A 24468-nucleotide genomic window follows, 5' to 3' on the forward strand; every position below is an offset into this window, starting at 1 on the left:
GTGAATCACGTGTATTTTATTTATTTTTCCCAAGTGAAGCTGCAATGTCCCAAACAACCACCAGGTGGCACTTGTAAGCAGGGTTAGGAATGTCGGCATTTACCACTAGCCAAACAGTCCCAAATTGAATTCAATCCCGAAGCAAGCTGAACATCTTTTCTGCTTTTAATAGCCTAGTCTCACGACAAAACTTGTTATTGTTCATGAAGGTGTCTTCTGTTAGCCTATTTTATGAAGAGGCATCTGGCTGTTTCGTTTAGGTTTGTTTTGCTGTCACTAATGTTTTCATGAGGTAGGCCTAACCACTAAAAGCATAAGCCTATGTCCTAAGCACAACTGTGTTCTCGTTTTTGGGACAATTCATACATTTTATGATAGGCTGATGGTACGCTTGTTTTTATGCTGGCAACAAAACAAAATGGTTCACGAATGTTATTCTTGATTCTAAATGCGGGAAATAATTTAAAAATAAAATGTCCCATTTTCCGACGCACAACAAACCTCTAGGCTATGTTTATTTGAAATGTAAGCTGGCTGTTGTCAAATTTGTAAAATAAGATAGGCCTACTGGAGAAACTATGGTTTATGCTCTCTTATGCTGTTTCTTTCCAAACCGAATGCGAAGGAGGGAGAATGAATTACTAACTGAACGGTTTTGATTAAATATAAAATGTCCCATTTTCCGAAGCACTACAAACATCTTGCCTATAAATATTCTATTATTTGGGCCTATTATAAAAGTTGGGACTTTTTCGTTAGAGAACAATTTCATTTGAATTATGGACTGCCTTTGAATGAAATTTGATCGGATTTTCAGTTCACAGAAGAAAGTTTCAAGACGCTAAGAAACACGTTTGCCCCGTGGCATTAACGGTGGCTTAATTTATTTCAAAAGGATATGACCTCATGAATCCGGTTGTTTGCCGTTCTACTTGTCTTTTTTGACCTATAATGATTATAGGGGATGCATCTCATATATCACTGCATTGCAGTGTAAGCCTATTGAATATTGACAGGTTTGAAAATCGTAACATTAGGCCTATTTTCAATCAATACAAGTTGAAAGCCACACATGTTTTGTCTTTGTTTTGTCTTCTCCTATATTTTGTTCGGCAAATTTGACAATTGTCAGCTTAAATGTCAAATCATATTTCCTTCCCTTTGTCGCCCTAGTTAGCTATTGAGAGAAACGCAGAGAAACGAGAGAAATTGAAAATAAACACAGAGAGTTTGTAAATAGGCTACTAAATAAATGTTTGCATGGGTAATGGACAATTTCAAGAATTCTGGTGAGATGCCGTGTACAATAAGATAGCTTGGATGCTCATGAGCGATGACGAGTGGATGAGCGATTTTTAAAATCAGCCATGCGATCAGTCAGAGGGTCGATTCGGATATCTGTGTGTGCGGATTTTTCTGTCCGAGCCCAATACAGTTAAAATGTCATTCTCTTGATGGTTTTTTATACTTAAGCTATGACAATACGTTTGTTTGTGTGGAAAGCCTGATTTAATTAAGCAACTGTAGGAAGGCATTCAGAAATGTCAAAAGGTGAGCGCAGAAGCTCACACGGGGCAACAAGCGCCAACACAGGCACGCACAAGAAGCCCAATCATATAGCCACTTGAAATTAAATGAACATAGCTGCTCAACCACAAATGGCAAAACTAACAGAACAAAACACAACAGGTCCTGTGGACCTATCTAAATGAAATTCTAATCAACGCGTGTAGCCTAACATCGACATAGCGCAAATGAGGGTTATTGACATGAAAATCAGCTCTTGCCTTTTTCATCGAAAACAGTAGGCTACCTTACCTATAGGCTACTTAACTGCAACACGAGATCTATTGGTGAAAGTTTGGGCTATGTTCTTATGCAGAAAAATGATTGCATCAACGGTGGATGGACAACTTTTAAAAAATGTAGGCCTATTGCATCGTTGACACAATAACCTATAGCTTAAACGCACGTATTTTGTTGTCAGTAGTTTAACACATTTCTGCACATAGGAAGACGGATGTGAGGGAAATATTTTACATGTATTTTATTTTCAAAAATGTCAAAATGTTCAATGCCTTATCGCGCTAATCTGACCGAGTTCTATCCGCGAACCTGAATAGCTCAACTACGATTAAAATATTTATGCTTTGGCTACTGTATTTCAGGGCCTACACCACCTTGAAAAATGTCTCTGCCCCCCGAGAAAGTAGGTCTAAAGCCTACATATTCACCAATCCATATGGATTACTCCACAAAGTAAAGCAAACTAACCAGCGGTGGTCATTTTCGTGGAGTTAGAATGAACTAGGGACACAGACCGGTTTCAGCATCACTCTGGCTCTGGTTTCGTTTTTTTTTTTGCGTGAGCCGAGTCCTGAGGACATGATAGAAGCCAGCGAACTAGCCTTCATTCTCCTCGGAATGAGCCATTTAAGTACAAAGCTGATAAAGTAACCTAAATATAGCCTAGGCGTGCGTTTAAAACTGGTTCTGGCGGCAACGGCGCAGCAGAGTCAGAAACGCAACAAGTCCTCAACATCGTTAAGATCATATAAAATGTATGTCCCCAGCACTTATCAAACCAAGCTGTAAAATAGCGTTTTTGTCCCCTGAAAACTAAACTGACGCCCTTGAATAGATAGATAGCTATCCAAAGAGAAATTACAGAATAACATTCATGAGGAAATAGCCTATGTCAGATTACGGAACTATTATAGAGACGCAGTCTAACTCAATAAAACTTGTTTGCATAGTGCTAATCATCCTCACTGTTGTCAAACTCTCGAATGAAACATAAAGTGTTATTTCAATCTGCTGCTTGTGTTAATGGCAATTTTGAACTATGACAAATAGTTTGTTAGTTCATGCTCGTCTTTTTCGAAGTGCAGAGCCTTGCGAACATTTTCAGAGTGCCAGAGTGAATTGACAAACACCCGAAAAAACAAAACAATAAAAGAGTTGTAGTGTTGCAGTCTGTAGGTGACTAGGCTCCTAGGGATTTCTGTTGGCATTTCCGAAATATACTATATGGGCTGGGCCACTAGAGGTTGCTTCCTGGCCGCCTATTGAATGAGTAGAACTGGGCTACAGTATCAATCACACCGCAGCAATGCTACAGCGGACTGTACTGCCACCTAATGGCGGTACGTTGTAATGCAGTTGTAATACATTTCACGCAGAACGTGAATCAGGCAAAGCGTGAGTGAAATGGCCATTCTCAAGTAACGCTTACTGTACGTATAGTTGGACTTCCAGAGGGCGCTGAGGGTGACAACCCAACGCGTTTTTTTTGGCGGCCTCAAATACTGAACATTGAAACCAAAACTGCTCGAATCAAACTAGAGAGAGCCCACCGCTCCTTGGCACCCGCACCCACCACTACACAGCATCCACGATCGATCCTGGTAAGATTTCACAATTATCAGGACAAACAACGTGTGACGAATCAAACTCTGAAGCATGGCAACTCCACCGTAATGTTTTTCCAAGATTTCTCTGCAGCCATTGTTCATAAGTATACGCGATTTGAAGGAGACAAGAAACGTTTGAAGCTAATGGGAGCTACATACAGGCAAATCTACCCTGCCTCGCTTAAAGTCACCTTTCGCGGCGCAACACAGATGTTCCAAGACCCGACGGCTGTGGAGCAATACAGTAAGTCTTTGGGAGTGACTTTCAAAGCTCAAAGAGCAGCCTCTGATGACAGCTAAGCTAGGAGTGGCATAAGGCCTACTTTCTCCACTTTTCCTCTTTAAGTCGGGAACTTTTTTCTTCAGTCGAGATAAATGGTAGGTCCTGAGATTGTTGAGCTTACCAAACTGTTATTTAGGTTAGCCTACTTTTGGCGTCACCTTTCGGCGCATCAGGTTTGTCTTCTGTCGCTAGAGAAACCCTACACTTGTTCTTTTTGAAAAGAGGGACAGTGTTTGATCTTTATGTCAACAGACAAACTAGAATGTTGTTTTTCTTCGTATGTTACTTTTTTATTTAGTACTCGGCTCATCTTTCACTTTAGAAATATTCTAACATATCGACAGTATGTAAATCAAAAATATATTTTCTGTGACTTAATATGACTTTGTCTATGCTAAAACTGTGCACCTGGAATGTCAATGGTATCCACACACCTGTTAAGAGGCGGAAGGTTTTGACTCATCTTAATAGGATTCTATCTAAGAATCTACTATGTGAGCCACTGTGTATGTTGATTGGAATATCAAATGGCTTTATTGTTGATAAATATGAAAAGAAATTGTGCTAGAAAATGTATTCTCTTAAACTGATAAAGCTCACTCTAAAACACAATGGCATAATGTTATAATAGAATATATATATCTCTTGACTATTTGACATGTATGTTGCATGATAAAGATGACATCTTTCATAGAATATGGGAGCCTTTTACAGTATATTATACATTGGTCTGGATATTTCAACGATATTTACAAGAGGATTTACATAGGAAGGGAACGTGTGGGATGTAACGGTCATTTATTTCTGTATCTATGTCATTTCTAAATCTTCTGTTGGTATGTTTTTCTTTTGTGTCTGAGCCGAGATTTTGTTTTGTTTAATTAGGGCCCGAGCACCGAGGTGCGGCCGCTGAAGCAGCGGCTGCACCGTAGGTGCAAGGCCCTATTGCTTTTGCTCAGATTATTAGGCGTTTATCAAAATAGAATAGAATATATACTTTTGTCATATGTGTATATATATACAAATCATGTCATATGAGCAGTAAAATGATCTTGAGGGGTTGCCCAAGAGGAATTGCGAACAGATTTTTGAATTTCCGAAGTATATTGAAATGGCGAGGGTTTGAATTATGGCGTCTTATTAAAGAAACAGGAAGTTGATGTTATAGGCAGAAAAAAGGTTATAAATTGGATGTAATTAGGCAGCTACATGTGGAATTGCTACCGCTACTCAGAGACAGAGCTCTGGCCTAAGGTGTGGCTTCAGGACTCTATAGCGCGACCTAGCAGCACGTTGTCTGTTGTGGTTGACACATAAATTCACGAAAAAGAACCAAATTTGGTGGACTTGTGTGTTATTGCTACTGCTAGTCAAAGACAGAGCTTTGGCCTCGGGTGTGGTTTAGGGACTCTAAAGCGCCACCTAGCACATTGTCTGTTGTGGTTGACACGTACATTCGCGAAAATGAACCAAATTTGGTGGACATGTGTTTTGCTATAGCTATTCAGAGACAGAGCTCTGGCCGAGGGTGTGGCTTAGGGACTCTATAGCGCAGGGGTCGGCAATTAAGTTTGGCCTCGGGCCAGATATTTTCCGAGCCATTACATAGCAGGCCACAAGTTCACAACCAAAACAATGGCTAATTTAATTAATTAATATCGGAGGAGGTAAAAATGATAGGCGCTCTTGAAATGACAGAGCAGAGACATTCAAGCAGGCTGATGTAGGTTAAATTTGTCGACTGGTCATTGGGGGCGCTATTATATGCCTGTGTCTTTAAAAAATAATAATAAAAAACACCAGAAAAACATTTCCACGCGTTGCTGTTAGCTGTCAAAAAATGGCACTATGAAAAAATCTGATGAGAAAAGTTAACAGCGAAAACAGGATCTTTAATGATGAATGGACAGAGAACTATGCCTTCATCCTCCCTAATTGTATTAATGCAAAGCCCACATGCCTGATCTGTAACAACTACGAGGGTTTCTCTGCATGCAAAGAGTACAAGACGGCACCACGAAAGTAAGCATGCTAATTTAAAGGTTGCGCTCCTAAATAACACGCACGCTAATGTTTGAAACTCGTGTTTTGCTTTTCACAGTTCTATGTGCGTAAATTGCCTGTTTGATGTCAGGCCTGTTTAAAAGAAGTCGTGTTTTAATTATCACCATAAGCCTATGTCCGTTGTTTGAATGACAACATGTGTTTTAGGGACTAGCTTGGAATTTGAGAACCAGCGCTGTCCACTGACTTCATTTGATTTTGTATGTTGTGCGTTCACGCTGCACCTCGCTGCGTGCTTCACTCGTATTCAGATGAAACAAATATCTAAGCATTTAGATTGATTGAAATTCTTCTGTTCTGGAAAGTTACGTTTCAAAATAAAGAGCATGTTTGAGACTGGCAGTCCGATTTTTAAAAAGTTTTTTTTTTTTTTTTCATTCTCTGGTTCAAAAGATCTCACGGGCCAGATGTTTTTTGCTTGCGGGCCGCATCTGGCCCGCGGGCCGCCTATTGCCGACCACTGCTATAGCGCCACCTACTGTGTTACCTGTTGTGGCTGACATATACATTCACAAAAATGAATCAAATTTGGTGACCTTGTGTGTTATTATTGCCGCAAGTCAGAAACAGAGCCCTGGGCTAGGGTGTGGCTTAGGGACTCTATAGCGCCACCTAGCGCATTGTCTGTTGTGGTTGACACATTCACAAAAATGAACCACTTTTGGTGGGCATGTGTGTTATTGCTACTGTTAGTCAGGGATAGAGCTCTTGCCTAGGGTGTGGCTTAGGGACTCTATAGCGCCACCTAGCTTGTTGTCTGTTGTGATTGACACATACATTGATGAAAGTTAACCAAATTTGGTGGGCATGTGTGTTGCTCATGCACATGCCCACCAACAAGTATGTGCTGCTTTGTTAGATTCCGAAATGTCACGGGTCCGCCATCGCCGCTTGCGGCTATATTTTTGTTTGTTCTTTGTGGTTGTTTGTTTGTTTTTCACTGTGTGTTGTGAAAATCAATAAACATATTGTTTAAAAAAAATTCTAGAAATTAGAAAAGTGCATCAGTGAATGTTGTTTTTAGTCAGTTCTAGTGAGGTGATAAGCCTAAGTGTTAGAGTGAGAAGGCTAGTTGTTGGAGAAATTATCTGAAAAGCAGGGTCTTCAGGAGTTTTCGAAGATGGAGAGGGATGGTCCCTGCTCTAATAGAAACTGGTAGCTCATTCTTTCAAATTGTATGACAAATAGTATGTTTGCTCCGCACAAAAAAAAAAAAAACACTGACTAAACCTATGAGCGCCACTTCACTGAGCGGAGATCATAATAATCTAGATATCACAGATATGATATCTAGATTATGTAGTATCAGCAAACAATGTCAGTGTTCCCAGTTATCACATAGCGTGGTGCCATAACGTTCAGTGACTTACCGATGCTGTGTGCATCCTGTAAAATACAAACACCCGGAGCAACAGTGTAGAGAAATCACCAAGAGGAAAATACACTTTGCTGTTCTTTGCACAAACAAGTTGTTGTCCAGATCTTCCTCCTTTTTCTTGAAATACATATAAACCTTAAAAAAAAGAAAACGTGCACAGAACAACAACTCATGATGTTATTCAACAATGTTATCTTGTCTTGTGTCATTTTAAAATAATCTGAAAAATAAATATATATGTATTTATGCAAGATCAATGTTGTATGACTTAACGATCATGTGTGCCTTTTTAAAACCAAAACAACTAAAGGTTTTTGAGTCCATAAATACAATGAAATGGCGACACCAAGACATCGCATGTATTAATTTGTCTTACTGGTTCAGTACTTAGGTGCTTCACATTGATCTAACATGATTCTGCAGGATGACTTCATTGCTGTGGGAAATTATGTCAGTTCAACATAACATTGTGTTTGAAAGAAAGTATTTGTTCGTTTAATTTAATGTTTTGTGGTTTAGTAAATATGACAAACCTTCTTTTCCAATTCCCACTAATATATATGCTTACTTCAAACACATCCTTATTGTGCTCAAATACACAGGGGATGCCTTGGTGTCACCATTTTATTGTGCTCCCATGAGTATTTGCAATGCTTCTTAAAGGGCATATGCAGCAAGCTTAGAGACCAGTACAATTTGGAGCCAAGTTTTATCTTATGTTATGCATTGAGATTAACCATGCTTTGTTCCCACAATGAATGTGTTAGGTATTGAGCATGCATTCAGAGCATCTCGATTTCAGTCTTTGGTTGAATTAACAAGATGTCGGGTAAACTAGCGAATTTTAAATTAAAAAACGAATTATTCTACAACATGGAGAGGAGCTCAGGAAAAACGTGTCTACTCCATCTGGTGCTCACTAGCGCCCCCCGCATCACACGTTTTAACTTGAAAATAATATAGCTTTTCAATTTAGTTGTCATTACAGGCAATTGTGACCTGCACTGCGCATATACATGGTACATTCAAAGATACAGGCAATCCCATAGATATTCTAAGCATGGATACTTATGAAATATGGTATTTTTCCTATTGTTGAATTTTAAGATAGGAAGAACAGCTCTAATGTTTTGACATGAGGCCCTGTCATGGTTATGGTCAAAATCTCACCTTACGAATCCACAGAAGCCGATTTAATCTGCAGTAAGTTAAATTTCTCCAGTGAATTTCTCCACTGTACATGAATGATAATAAATCAAATGGGAAAATAGCCAGGATATCAAAGTACAAATTCCAGGATTTCTGATAGTTGCTGAAAATGGCTGTTATATCTGATAAATAACCTGTAAAAATGAAGGAGGAAATTATTGATAAAGAGAGGGTACAATGAGAATGAGAGGACACTTTTCAGAAGTGGCAGTTACACCTCATAGTGTAGTAAAACCTAGTTGTGTTATTTTGCTGATACAATATCTGTTGGCCTACTGCAGTGGTTAAGTGGTATATTAGCTGTTAGCAAAGGTACACCGTTAACACAATCAACTCTATTGATCTATTTATCAACATGCTCAATAATAATGAAATCTGTGATAGCTTTGCACTGTTATGGTCAGTAAATGTTTGACATTTTTCTTATGTGAAGTGCTTGGAAAAAATAAATAAATAAATGCATGTATGTATGACTGTATGTATGTATGTATGTATGTATGTATGTATGTATGTATATATATGTATGTGTGTATGTATGTATGTATGTATGTATGTATGTATGTATATATATATACAGTATGTATATATATATATATTAGGGATGCAACGGTACAGTTTTGCCACGGTTCGGTTTGTATCACGGTTTTTGGGCCACGGTAACGGTTCGGTTTCAATATATCAATATTATCTTGGCTCTAGCATACAGGAGGCTATATTTGCCTTTTCTATTTCAAATCAACAATGTGCTTCTACTTACACTTGCAGAGAAAATATTAAATGCATAGCCTGACACAGATGAAGCAGAATCACAAAAATGTATTAAAAGAAAAGAACACCATCATTGCCTTCTGTCATAAACAGGCAATGTTATCCATAGTGCAGTGCAGCATAAAGTAATGTGTAGTTATTTATTTAATAAACTCACTGTTCTTCACACATTTAAAGAAAATACTTAACTGTTATACACCCTCAAAAAAGTAGTGAACAATTCTGAAAATCTTCTCAAAATAATTGGTGAGGTAGTATTATGTGTAGTTTCAAATGGATATTTGATTTGGGAGTGCCTGCCCTGTCCTCTTTTATGAACGTAAAAAATGTAAACATAGACAAAAGTGCAGTGCAGCATTAAAAATATTAGAACAATGAAATGAACATTATTGCAACCTGTTGTCAGGGGGGGGGGCAATATTCCGAGAAGAAAGTGGCAAATTTGCCACTTCACAAAGTGTCTGTTTCCCCTGTGTCTCCTGTCGTGTGTGTGTGTGTGTGTGTGCGTGTGTGTGCGAGAGAGTTGTGTGATTGACGAGTGGACGAGCGATTGACTGATTTAGCAGTGAGTTTATTGTTTTTCGAGTGGACACCTCCCGCTGCCCGTAGCCTAGCATGTACAACGTCAGGAAAATAAATGACCCGAGTTTGGAATGACATGTCAGCCTCCCCATCTCCTATAACCTCCCATCCCTACAATATTTTCCAGTAGGCTAAACTATCAAAAAGAGAATACACTCAGCTGTGTCGGCGTCACGCTTTCTTAGGCTACTCTAGCGAGCAATCAACGCAGGGCAGAACCACGGTTACAATGTTACACACAGACTTTATAATGTGGCAAATTTTCGACCTTCTAAAGTGGCAAATTTGCGTCTTTACAAAGTATATATACGTGGCCCTAATACGCCGTCGTATTCGTTATGTCTTTGGGAATTATAGGAATATTGTTGTCGAAAGGCTGCAGCAATGGATGGTTGGGTTTTCGGTGCCAAACTAACTCTCCGTGCTGCTCCACTTAAGGTTACAGCCGGGTGATGAAGGCGCAAGTGGGCCGACATGTTGGATGTGTTACCTTTATTAGGTGATCGTTGTGAAGCAGTGCTTGCAATGCACACTGTGCTTTGTTTACTGACGGTCTTTTTGCCTTGTTCGTGGGCTACTTCAGATGTCGCCATGATCATGCAGCCGCCGGTAAAGTTTGTTTCTTCCCACATGACTCCTTCATTTGCATTTCAACGCGCTTATTGGCTCTTGGGAAATTCAGTAAAATTCTGATTGGTTGTTGCAAGGTTGACGAGAGGCAAGCTGAACAGTCAGAGAAAACGCATCCCCCGGGTCCTAAGCACTCCTCTCTATCGCTCCCAGGCTACGCGCGCGCAATAACCCTGTATTAAATAAAAAGTTTAATGTCGCGTATACCGAAATATTGCGGTTTAGGTGAGTCTATTGAACCGAACAGGCCAAACCGAACGGTTCAATAAATTATTGAAAACCGTTGCATCCCTAATATATATATATATATATATATATATATATATAAAATACTCATTTATTTATACCGGTATATATCATTTATTTATACCGGTATATATTATTATAAACTGGAAAACTGGAAATATAAACTAAATACAGTTACTGAAATACATTATTTATGAATGACTAAGTGATGAATCCTGCATAAATACATTACCATCTTTTGTTATTACTTCTGTGCGAAGATTGATGAATATGTCAATTACAGCAACAATATCAATCAATAAGCTGAGAAGAAGTTTAATCAGTCCCCAATTATTATAGTAAAATCCTGCAACAAAAAAAACATTTGCATGACAAACCAAAACACAATTTCTCAATTTTTGAAGAGTCTGAAATGTGTACTATCAAAACACTGCATAGATAGATAGAGGACAGTGAAGAGCTGTTAACAAAAAATAGATGAGATTAGAATCTTTAAAATTGATTAATGAACTAGGGTTACCACTGAGGTACTAAAATACATGGGGTCTGGAATTGTTACTTTGTAATTTTATGAAAACAGTTTATTACCCATTTCCGGCCGTAATAACCATTCACACCGTTGGTAATATATTAGTTGTGTTTTTAAAATCAGCACTAATGATCCACTGAAGTATCTACTTTTGCTTACCCTTTGTTTCCAAGTTATTTGCAAAGAAAAACAACCAGGTTTCTGTGAATATCGACACAGTAATACACCAAAACACTGCGACATCCCAACTCTTGACAAATCTATCATCTGGGCGTAAAGTTGGGATTCCAAAAACCTGAAATAAGAACAAAGCGCTATTATATGGTATTAACAAAGGTAATATACCAGAGTGGATAACTGGTAGATAACAAACAGGCTCCAGGCTAACTTTTTACATTGGTTGCACTAGTGCAGCCCACACAGCTTTTTGGCACCACGATAATACATTTTAAAGTGAACCCCGACTCTTAAGACACATTTGCCTAAATATTCTACAATTGCTCTCTCCTACAACAAATGTTAGAAATACATAAAATATGGATCATCAGTATGCCACTGCCCCACACACACAGCCCCCCCAATCAAAGGAAGCCCCCCCCCCACACACACACACACACACACACCCCAACACACACACACACACACACATCCCCCCCCCCCCCCACACACACACACACTTACAGTGGGTACGGGTTGAGAATGCACCTTCTCCCGCGGGACTCCCGAAGAGATCCCGCAGGCTGTCAAGCCGATTTTTTTCGAGGCTAAGGCAATGTACCCAAACAACCACCAGGTGGCAGAAAGTTTCATCCCGCATTTCAGCTGCATTTAATGATGAAGACCGCGTATCCGTCAATAGTCGACTCCTTAATCTCATTTAATCATTAAAATGAAGGTGATGACTGGCGAAATTAATCAAACGACGTTTCAATAAACCATTGTTGAAATTGACAGTTGAAATGGTTATAGAAAATCGCCTACAGTCTAACGCCGACACAGCTGATTCTTTGATTGATTCTAAGCTGTTTGATGTAGGGGATGGGTAAACTGGCGCGCTACAAACATGCTACCAATCAAATGTAATATTAGTAGGACTAGCCTACTTAGACACTTTAGTCATAGGCAACGTTGCCATGTTAATTTGGGCTAGAAGTGCTTGCTTGTGGTGGCGCTCCTGTCCGCTGCTTCTCCCGATTGGAAATACATAAGTTTAGAGCGAACGTTTCAACTATGTTTGCCATGGTAGACAAAAACACTCAAATAAAACAATAGCCTAAAAATTAACTGCATGCGTAATGGACACGGCTCTATATCCTAAATAATTTTCGAGGTTCGCCATTTGGTAATATGACCTATCCTTACCGACAATAATTTAGATTGAGCACAACTAAAGTTGCACGAAGGCAAAATACAGTCCTAAAAGCCTATTCTATATAGCCTGGCCAATATTGTAGATGTGCAAAAGCAGCATTTGCGTGCGTGCTTGCCGTTGAGGTGTAGCCTACAAAAATGAGCATAATATCTGATTATTAAAGTATGGCTATAGGATATAGGCTAGAGAAGAGTTGGTTTAAAATTCAAGTGTATAAAAAGTTTGTGCACATCCCCGGTCAAGGTGCAGAACAAGAGTAAATCATAAAAAAAATGGAAAAAGGTTCGCACACTTGAAATCCTTCTTTTTTGATTTGATTTCATTTTCTTTAGCACAAAGGAATGACGTTTCGACCGTGTGGTCTTCTTCAGATTAAAATTCAAGTACGTGCGCTATTTAACCCCTCGAGACCGACTGCAGTCTGCTGACACAGCCAGACGACTCTCCCAACCCATTCATTCGTTTTGGGCGATATAACCCATTCATTCGTTTTGTGCGTATATAGTTTCCTGCATGCTGCATTACCGTGACCCTTAGCCTACCTTGTGGATGTTTTTTTCTCATTGGAATACAGCAGGACAGGATGCCTTTTATCTAACAAACGCAAAAGCTGAGATTGTTGGAAGGACTAGGCTACTCAACAAACTTGTTTTTCGTTTCTGGGAGATCTCGTTATCATTTTGGATTGTCGGATTTTTATGCTTATTGTTTGGACTTATGGACAATGAACTTTGAGGGGTGGTTGTTAGTGCTTTACAAAGCTTTGTGTTAATAAGTGTCGGTCCTCCTATCCTTCAGCTCACTGCGCGATGCAGTTGCGCATAGTGGCCACGAAGTCATTAACTGTTTACGACACAATACATGATATTTGTGTTTTTCGTTTCTTAGATTTAATGCATGTTTGACATGTAAACAGGCCTTCAGTCCGTTAACTTAAGGCCTTCTTTTGCATGGGGTTGCTCGCATCCGCCCGTAATCTAGGCTATTATGTGCGTAGTGGCTGTATACTCTTGATTATAATAAGAGGCAAATTGTTACAGGACAACTTGTCTTAAACTGACTTCCCCAATGCTTCCCCGCAGCACATTACATTTTAATATAGGCTAATATAGGATGAACAAAGTCTATGGACTTGCTATATTAAATCCAGTAGCCTAATAATGAGGCTATGTGCCACGTCCGATTTCGCAAGTGATGTAGTAGGCTACGTTTAAAAATCGACGGCCGTCTGTGAGACTACCCATTTCATGAAGAGCAATTGTCTTGTGCGATCATTCCCCCTCCCCCACACTTGTCTAACCAGTTTACCAGATATTATAGCCTACCTATATACGGCATTGAGGACAATTGCCTCCCTTCCCCCTCTCTCTCGACAGACACTTCCTGACACTAGGGCTCGGGATCATGACATCAAAACTTCGCGGGCACAGCCACATTGGCAGCTTCACTCCTTAGTTTACTATGGATTACTATGGATTTACTCCCGCCTTTTAGTGTGTTCCTGTTACTTAGTTTTTGCCTTCTTGGTCGTATGTTGCTGTGTAGTGGGGTGTAACAGTGCAACCCACGATCGCAAGAGGAAAAGAATAAATCGCTACTATATTTCTGCTTCTTGTCTTGTGCATCTGAATTCTGAATGGATATTACGTTCAGTGCGCTACCAAATGGCGGCGATATTCCTAGAATGCAAGGCGTGTGCCCGAGCCCTATTATGTAAATGTAAAAATGTGTGTGTGCGTGTGTGTGTGTGTGTGTGTGTGTGTGTGTGTGCGCGCGCGCGCTGAACCACGAATTCACATATTAACTTTTATTTTCAGCAGACATCGCAATCATAAAAAAATCGCAAAACTTTCATTTTTTTAATAAAATAATGCCTTTTGTCTTAATGGGTTCCGGAGAGGTTCGTGGAGTAGGTTTTGAACCCCGGTCGCTGACGTGTGATAGATGGCTCAACCAGTTACGCCACAGTTCTAGTGTCATTACTTTTGCGCTTAGCCAACAAATATAGCCTAAAGGATTCAGTCAGTCGAGTTCATTTATTCGCGGCATGCACTTGAAACGCCGATCAAAAGTTCTGACATGTTAAACTGACGTTAGTCATTAATTCACCACATGATAAAATGCTATTATATTGACGCACAGTAGCCCACGGTAGTCTATGTCTATCTCTGAATCAACATGAACATGCATTACGAGATCCATATAGTTTTAAGTTGCTAGAAACTTCTTTTGCGGAGCTAGGCCTACTAGTCGATGGTTACAATGAATCACCCTCACTGCCCTATCGCATATCTGACCATCCATTGTTACAATGTTACAAAATGCGCGATCTTCTCCATGCATGTAGCCTACGGTTATAAGTAAAGTGACATGATAGGCATGTATTAAAGATATTTCTGTTAAATACATTTTATTTTCAGTTGTCAAAAGTGGTGGGGACAAAATCTGTGATAACAAGTGCTGGGTAACCAACCCAGCGTCGCCGGTTAAAATGAACATGCCTCCGTTTTAAAATAGCCTATCCTACACATTTCTAAGTATTCCTAGCATAAATGTAGCCTACATGTCCATCTTGTCCATCTCTTTCGTCTTCGCCTTGACAATAATAGCCTATTCACGGAAATGCGGTCTTGTAACCGTAATGAATTAATGAATTAATCTAAGGTTGCCTATCGAGTCTTTCAGGTTGAATTGAAGGCTTCTAAAACCATTTTCATTAATTTCAACAATGGTTTATTGAAACGTCGTTTGATTATAATTTCGCCAGTCATCACCTTAATTTTAATGATTAAATGAGACGGATTAAATGAGACGGATATGCGGAGCATTTCTCTCCCTCTCCATTGACCAAAACGTTGCTCTGGCATCTCTGCTGGACTGACTGAGTTATAGGCTACGTCGAGTGAGAGAGCCAGCTGTGAGGTAGGCTGTAAAACATTGGAAAACTCTGAAAGTGCAATCTGACATGCCGAGCGAAATGTCTCTTTTCTCCGCTTGTCACCAGCGCGGTGTCTTCGGGTTTTTCCGTGTTTTCCGGTATGAGCCGAACCTTCATTTTATTAAGGCGGTCTTATGTTGCCCCCTTGCGGTTGCAGTTTTAGTTAAAGTCCCGATGCTTCGGGAGTCCCGATGTGCGGGAAAGAAAGGAGCATTCTCAACCCGTACCATCTGTAAAGCCGGTGCGCCAAGTTAAATTTATAATTATGATTGACACAAAATATATAGGGGAAATACATGATTGACAAGTCGATGTATTGTTTTGTATGTTTTTCGACACATAAAGGCACAATATAAGATGATAAAGTTGGTTATTTTCAGTACCTACTTAAAACTCCCCCTACCCCCCAAACGAACCGATTGACGTCATAAGAGTGACTCCCATAGACATATATATCTATGGTGACTCCAGCAGGTCCCTGAGAGAAATGGCGGGTTGCTCAGGTTTACAGCTGTTAGGCCTACCTGTCAGTCAAATAACTCCGCCATGACCCAACTAATTTTATCATTGAAAACTTCCTCATAAAGGTCAAATCATTAGCTTTCCAGTGGTATGATTGGTTAAGGGATTTGTGTGAATCGAGAGTTGAGGTCTTCTTCAGCTGAAGGAAAAGCAGCAAGAAGCACAATAGCGCATCACATCACCTTCACGTCGTCTGAAGGAGAAAATGCGGGATCAACAGAGATTGGGTAAGTATTTTATGAGGTTATTAGTTGTTATCCATGTTATTACTTCATAGTAATTTTTAAAACGTATTCTTTTTAAGTTATTTCAAGCTAAGTTATTTTTGCCGGTAGCACCGTGTGTGCTATGCCTCGTGGTTCAGACTGGTGGTGTTCAAATTCATGATATTTTGGCACACTGTAATCTTTAGTAGGCTAAATCAGAGACACTTATGTAGGCTACATGCATGATTTCCAGTCATTCTTGTGGGATTACTATATTATGTCAGCCAATAACAAGATCGACCGACACTTAAAATATTTTGTCTATTTTGAACGATGTTGCTTGTCATTTAGGCTATACAGAAACTAGCTAAGATGTTGCTTGCGTTGCGTTGTCTCCATAAAATGAACTCCCGTGCATCCTTTTTGTCGAGCAGCTAATCGGTATTTTATTGTCAAATAAACCTGTTATTCCGTCGAAATATGTAGCACAATTTCAATTGCAGGCTAATTGTTTGTAGGCTGCTGTAGCATCTTGCTTGTGAGCTAATCTAGCTAGCAGTTTTGTGGGTGTGTGTTTTGCTCGTGCATGTCGGTTCACACTTGGTAGCATCCGTGGCATCAGAGACCACAACAACGAAATTGCAACTCTCTCACTAGTTGTGTCTCATTTCAGGGGCTGGATGCTTCGGAGCATTCGTGCTACCTAGCACTGGTCTTCTGTGACCGCTTAGACCCGACCTAGCTTGACCAACGTTTTTTTAAACGGGACGGTCTAGCCCAAAAGAACGGCTCTGTTACGTCATGAGTCCGAGCTTGGCCTACTGATCTGTCAAACTCATGTAGGCTACGTGAAAAGCATCCTTTCAACACGCCCATGTCATCAAAACATGTTACATTTAACTCATAGGCTACAACAGTACAACATGCTACTACTGACTGAGAACAATCATCTATTCGATGTTTTATTTTTTATTTAGCAGACGCTTAGAATAACACTCAGTGCAGAGGAAACGTTATCAAGGAATTAATGTGGCATAGGCAATGCCAATCTTATTTTATTATAGGCTAAGACTAGTCAAAACAGTGATAGGAGGATAGCCTATATGGCCATATTCTATGCTTGCCTTCATCTCCAATTTAAAATAATTTGTTAAACCACCGGCTAAAAGCGGCCACACAACTGTCGCATTAGGCTACTTTTCAAGAGATGGCTATTTCAAAGGGAGTTGGATAGCGTTCATGTGAGTAGCCTTGCCCTTTTTCTTTCTAGCCTGGTTAAAACCAAACTTTACAGGTAGGGTACAGATGGGCATGGCTAGCGTAATTGCTTTCGCTGCTTGACATAATTTCAAAAACATCGGAGGAAATATAACAGGAGTTTAGATAACTGGCTATGGAATTGCAGGATAACCAGCTGTGATAAGCTGATGCTTATGCTGGTCGTTTTGCAGGCTTAAATGCATAACTATTGGACTTCGTCGTTAACTGACCTAGCTTGTAGCTCCATTGCAACGTTGACAAACGTCATTGAGGCTCAGCTGATGATCATATCCATGTTATCCATTTAGCAGAAGTTGATCGTCTCTTGCGCAAGTGCTGTTTGTAGGTTTATGTCATGTTTATAGGCTATCTCTTTTCATATCTCGATCATGCACAAAGCATCACATGCATTTGCCACATAAGATAGATCGACAAAGTATAGTTACTCTATTGGATTGCCCTGAGGAAGATCCGCTCCTGTTGAAGGGCAGTCTCATATAACGGCAGAAGATGCGCTCTCATATAAATCGAAACGCGCTAACTTTATCCAATGAAATAAAGGATTTTTAAAAATGTTTTCACTTAATCGGTGTGCCTCGGACCTCTGACTAGCCTACTGCCTTCTACAAACTTTATCACCAAGAAACTTTACATAGGCTACAGGACAGTCGCAGTTTGTTTCAATTCTATTTTTGTCCATTCCCGAAGAGCTGTTTTTTACTTTAAATCAAGCGACCCAACGCAGCACTCCTCTCTCTCTCTCTCTCTCTCTCTCTCTCTCTCTCTCTCTCTCTCTCTCTCTCTCTCTCTCTTTCTACGTTAGGCATTCTATTATTGCAGGTTTACAATTAGTGATCAGACTTGCTTTCATTAGGCTTAGGCTACTGATTATGTAGCCTACACGAAAACTATCTCCAGCGGCATCGTGTGTGCAGGCTATGGTTAATTCAGGCTACACATTTTTTTTTAAATTTGCTAGGGACACATTTGTAATCTATCAAATTTAATCTAGTTTCCATTAGGCTAGATGTCACCAACAAATGCTTTAAGAAACATTTGGTGGATGTCATTCACCCCTGGACTTTATGCAAACGGCATCAACTAACATTACGATTCTTTCCATGTGATGTTTAATAACGATCTTCTAGTGGGAACCAATTATAATAGACTAGCCTAGGCCTATACTCACTAGTGATTATCTGAGCATAATGTTAATTGGCATTTGACTTGATAAACCATTTGGAAGTGAAAGGCCAATGTTTGAGCTTTATTTAGGAAGTGATTATTTTGATAGCCTACGGCAGGGCTATTCAACTTCAGTACCAAGAGGGCCGAATGGAAAAATCACTGGGTTTTCAGGGGCCGCATAAAATAAGTCGCCGCAAAATAATTGTATCCAACCATATTTGATAAAATCAGAGTAAAATTCAGTTCAATTCAATTGAATTTTATACACTGGCATAGAAACTAAGAACATAGCCTATTATCCATATCCATAAAAAAAATCTTCTCAGACAGGTGATGGGCTGCCACACAAACTACACAAGTATTTGAAAACACCCAGGCTAACCATAGTATTTCATACCTGATGTCTGATAGCTGCCATATCATGCATCAGTGGGAAAAATTGCAGTGTTGATTTAACTAGCCTACTTCTAGATAATTAGGCTCATAAGTGTTTCAAACACACACAGTAGCCTACAGCGCCAATCTCTCAAATATACTTAGCATTGAATTTAAAGAAAAAGTAATGCCAGCTCTGCCTCTGTTTATCTATTTCACGATTTCTTACCGCCAAAGATTCTAAACTTCGAGCCTGCGCAAATCACAAACAATAACATTCCCACGAGTGGAGTGAAGATGGCTCTGTCTAAAGAAACGTCTAATTGACAACGAGAATCGTTCATTTCACCCTCTGCAACAAGTACGAGACTTTCATGTTTATCGTGCAACGAATCCATCGCTGTAAAGAAGGAATATAAAGTCAAGAGGCAATTCTCTACAAACCACAGCTCCTTCACTAATCGGAGGAACGGAGACCGGGTATGATTGTAACATTTTTGATTTGCGCACGCTCGAGGTTTAGAATCTTTGGCGGTAAGAAATCGTAATTTAATCAACATTTAATGATAACATTTAAAACTAGTTACACATTTGGAAATGTCAGTTTGTGTAGTGATGTGCTGTGTTCTCTGAGTGAAGATAACTGGAAGAATTAGTCTGGCCAATAGGGGCGGGCCGACAGTGCGCTACTCGCCAATCATATGAAGATCTATGCACACCCGTCAAAGCGAGTTCATTCTCATGACGAGACACGCGGGCCACAGGAAATTTGAAGCGGGCCACATCTGGCCCGCGGGCCGCTAGTTGAATAGGCCTGGCCTACGGAAATCGGCGACATCGTTTAAGCATAGTTCACATTTCAAAAAGTTATTTTGAAACTGAGACTTAACTGACAATATATAATAACTTCATTTAAATATTATTATAACGTTTATTAAATGTTTAAACGTGTAGGCTACTCCTCTGCCGACTATCTCGACAACTCAATGAAACTCAATGAAACGTCATAAACGTATCGAATTTTGGTGGCTAGGTAGGCCGCGAAGCATACATCCGATGCACACTCCGTTTCGGGGAAAAGAAGGGTGGGTTTGTCGGCCGGATTCGAAGGAGTCCACGGAATGGGACAGTACTAGGCGCGCCACTATGACGCAACCGGTCTACGAATCCGGCCTTAGAACCACGCAGCCCCTGGAATGAGACACAGCTACTGTTAATCGAGGTGAGCAAACTAATCACTGAAGTTATGGTAAGATCCCTCATCTAATGTCATAACACGCCTGGCTGTTGAAATGGGCACGTACAGCTCGCTAATAGCAACAGAAGCAAGCTACGTCTAGTGCACGTTTGCATAGTTAGGATCATTATGCTGATTGTTTGCTCATTCAGTCCCAATGGATTATAAAACGTATTTCCCAACATTGTTTACATATAGGTTGCAAACTTAGAAAACACGTGGGGAATCTAAACTCTCCTACCAGCATGATTAACGTATTAGCTATCCAGCTGGTTTCAATCAGCAGCGCAGCTGAGTAGCTAAAATAATGAAAATATGTCTGAGGAGAAAGAGAAACGCTGCGATAATGAAAATGTCAGAGGAGAAAGAGCAACGCTGTATGCTGCGACCAACTAGTGCAGAAGCAGAGATGTAGGCAAGCCTACAAACATGGTAGAAGTAGCCTTCTAAAAAAAAGGGCTTCTTTTTTCCCCCTTTAGGAAAAAAAATTCAGATCAGCAAACCTGTTACTGCATTCAATCCAGAATGCTAATAAAGCAGCCACTGATAACAATTTTAGTGAAAAGTGTGATGGTGTTTAAGATTATGTGTAAGTGACATGTAATAAAACTAAACAACCTATTCACTACCATGCTTGTTTTTTTGCTTCTGTTATTTTAGATGGCACAACTGGTGGAAGCAGCTAACTGCAGGACATTGGCAACCATATGACCCCATGGACTATGATGATGGCATGAATATGGAAGATCGGAAGCCTTTGAATAAAGAGAAAGACAAGGATGTCCTGAATGTGCAGAGTAATCTCACCTATCCTTCTTTCTTGAATTTCCCCTTAGTGATCAATAATCTATTTTACAGACATACAGTAAATGTCATTTACACCCCATCATCTGCTAGGTTTAGATGGACAGATGGACACACGTAGGCCTACACATATCAGCTGTGCCGGAACGTACATCACGTATCTGGTGTGAATGTGGCGTTATGTGTAACACAACTGTAATATATTGTATAAAGTATGATTTCATAAACATTTGTATTTACAGTTACTGTCTTAGTTAATTCAGCCTTCTGATAATCTCCCCATTTCCACCAGCTCTAGGATGCATCTAGTATGCATACCATTTTTTTTAATTCTTTAAATTGACCTTTACATTTATAGTAATGATCCATGACCTAGTCAAGTTTGGGTATATCATGTGAGTGCATTTGCAATTTTGCATCAACCTTCCTTCATAGGTAAGCTCCCATCCTTGAGGAGCTTCAACCCCACATGTATTGTAAAATAAATGCTCTTAATTTTGCTCTTCATATTGCAATCTTCAGTCAATAAACAATTTTTCTTTAAATAGAATTTATGTTTTCTGTGTATTGTGTTTGAACTTCTGTACACATTTTGTTTCCTGACTGCCAGCCAGTATAGCTTATTTTCTGTTTAAGTTAGGACAAGTAGTCAGTAAATAGCCCCCTTGCTACTTTCACACAATATGACAGCTTGTGATCAGAATTATTTATTATTATTATTATTATTGCTATTATTGATCTTGGCCAATTAAAACATTTGTACATTCCACCTTCTTGAAACTGCTTGAAAATGTCTTCTGATGGCTGAAGCAAGAATGAGGGCCTCCGGATGTGCCTCCCCAGAATGCCATAGGCCCAACGTACCTGTCTGTATGCTGTGTAGTGGTATTGCCACGGATAGGGATGTAACAGTTAAACTAGATATGGACAGCTGGATTATTTTTTATTATATGCTGTTGCAGAATTAATTTGATTTGTTCACTAGAGTACTGCTCTGATGATAATGAAATGAATACCAAAAAAATAATGTGAATGTGTAAGCATACTAATGACTACTAGTCTGTAGGATCATTCCTGCCTGAAGTTTGGTAGGCAATCTTGAGAACAAAGGGGGTTCATACCATGCCTCAAAGTCAGGGCATGTTTGTCTGGCAGAGGGTAATGGTCAATAGGGCCCAGAACCCACGCTTCTCTGCACAAGTTCTCTACAGCTGAGACCATGGGCTGGCAATGCCTACATAAACATTATCAATCATAACGATAAGGTAGGCTATGATAACTCCTTTCTCTCCCTCTCCAACAATCGGTCATCACTCATGGTAGTCACACCATGATTTGCTCATTACAACGTCTCGCACCAGTCTGACAATTATGCGCTTTTCAATGAATTGATAATAACCCGATGTTGTGTCGAATTGGGCTACCCGTTGAGTTGCGCTACCATGCAAGTGCAGTGGAAAAGACAACGGACAATTCACTGTCATGTACAACGACTGTTATGTGCTATCTCAGCGCACAATATTTCACATACCGTAGTCAACCAAAATCGCTGAGCCAAAAACAAAACAAAAACCGGACATATTCATGTTGTTTCATTTCACCTCTCCGTTTCGAAATAGGCTAGTCCTGTATGCACCACCTGGGATTCCTCGATTAAACATTGGATAGTGGGTGGCTGGTAGCAGCATTTTAGCTTGCAGAAACGGCACAAACGTGTCATTCAGAAATGCTGAACACAACGGTAGCACAAGCAGCATACACTGGAGGTGCGTCCCTGGACACCGAGCGCCTGTCGGAGTTGGGAGTTGTCATAAATGCACACAAAGCGTAGTGGAAAGAGTTACGTTGAACACTAGAGGTCATATGATGTATTTCAGACAGATTTAAATGAAGCATAAGGATGGTCAGGTGAATGTTAAGAGGGAGGACGATTGGCTAAATTAGCTGTAGGCTACTTTCAAGGTGTTTTAGTGAAGGCGCATTTTTCTACATTGGATAGGCCTATTTTGCAAGTTATGCCTCCAAATTAATCTCAGGCATGCAAACTGGTCAGGGGTGAAAAAGGTGAGACTCTTCTCCGACCTTCTTAAGTGTGAGGGACCCGCTTTCTTTCTTTCTTACTATCTCTCTCTTTCTCTGTGCTTATGTACTTATTATGTATTTATTACACATTTCTGATGATTTCATAGGCCTAATGGACACTTAAACTATCAGAATAAGGAAAAGTCTGAATATTTCTTGGACCAAACCAGGTAATCAATAATCTTGCTTGAGACACACACTATTTCAAACTAATATTATTAGGCCTATATAAAATAGGGTAGGCTTTATTTTTTCAAATTGTTTTAAAACGTTTTAATATGCAGCCTAGGCTACTACATATTGTGTTTTCTAGGCTATATTGTGCTAGTGTGTTTAACAAACCAATAAAGTTATGTGAACTGTCTTCATATTAGGCTACATGTTAAACTGTAGGCTACCTGTAGGCGCAGACTAGGCTACTGATCAGGGTCCTCCTGTAACTCGACAATCAAATGTAAATTTAATTTACGCATGGCTTACGAACTCGTAATGATCCGGGTGTTAATGAAAATTGTTGCAAGTCACACACATAACTCAAACGGTCACGTGCGTTACGTGTGGTCTGAAGCAGTCGCAACTTTTTTTGGCTACGTTACTATAGCGAATCATTTGAGTTGCATATCTTTTGCGTAGGCTTTGCGTAAGGTCTATGCGCAGTGTGCTTCGCGTAACAGAGCCCACTTTTCTAAAAGACAGCATTATCATGTCAATCAACTACGTCTCTGGACAAAACGAACCAGCCCAGTTTATGAGCATTTAATTCAACTGTCACATTAGCCTTTGATATACTGATAAAGTCTGCCTATTTGCTTCACCTTTTGCCGATCTAGATGGTTCAAACTGCACGCATTCTTCATCAAAATAACTCGTTATGTCTACATGTTTGTCTAATTTCGCTAAACTTTCATCATTAGAAGAAAACAAACAAAGCAATGCTATGTTGCTACTCTAATCTCAGCGTCTTTTTCTAATAGAAGTTGAAAGTTTTAACTAGCCCACCTGTGAAATCCCTCGGCATCTCTTCTCGCCAGAATCACTATATTCCACCTGACATCTCAGACGCATCTATCTGCGCTCACAACAGAGGCTATAGGCTACTTGGCGTGCGCATTCTGTTCGCGTTGCGTCTTTGTCAACAATTCGCTTTCACTAATGTTTATTACGCATAGGGGCTACATTCACTCATCCCTTGCTGATAAGACACGTTTTAAATGCGGCTCTAGAAACACCTCAAGATGCGTTAGCGTCTGCGCATGATTTCTAAACTCAGTTGTAAATTCAATTCACCTTGACCCCCCCCCCCCCCAAATATTTTCTCATCGGATCTGCACGAACCATGTAAGTCACCTATTTTTGATTCAAAACGGCGAATTTCGCCGAAA

The 24468-nt window shown here is 39.9% G+C and overlaps 1 protein-coding gene across 2 annotated transcripts in view; it reads right to left on the minus strand.

The window, feature by feature from the left end:
- Window positions 1-24468, minus strand: part of LOC134080352 (uncharacterized) — a 257953-nt gene that overhangs the window by 185165 nt on the left and 48320 nt on the right. For both annotated transcript variants that reach the window (XM_062536752.1, XM_062536751.1), the window contains exons 14-17: window positions 11262-11397; window positions 10806-10919; window positions 8309-8481; window positions 7131-7273 (exon numbers count right to left, since the gene is read on the minus strand). In XM_062536752.1, the coding sequence (XP_062392736.1) occupies window positions 7131-7273; window positions 8309-8481; window positions 10806-10919; window positions 11262-11397 (566 nt within the window). The remainder of the gene's footprint in view (window positions 1-7130; window positions 7274-8308; window positions 8482-10805; window positions 10920-11261; window positions 11398-24468) is intronic.

This window comes from Sardina pilchardus, chromosome 5 (assembly GCF_963854185.1).
Source record: "Sardina pilchardus chromosome 5, fSarPil1.1, whole genome shotgun sequence".
Taxonomy (NCBI): domain Eukaryota; kingdom Metazoa; phylum Chordata; class Actinopteri; order Clupeiformes; family Clupeidae; genus Sardina; species Sardina pilchardus.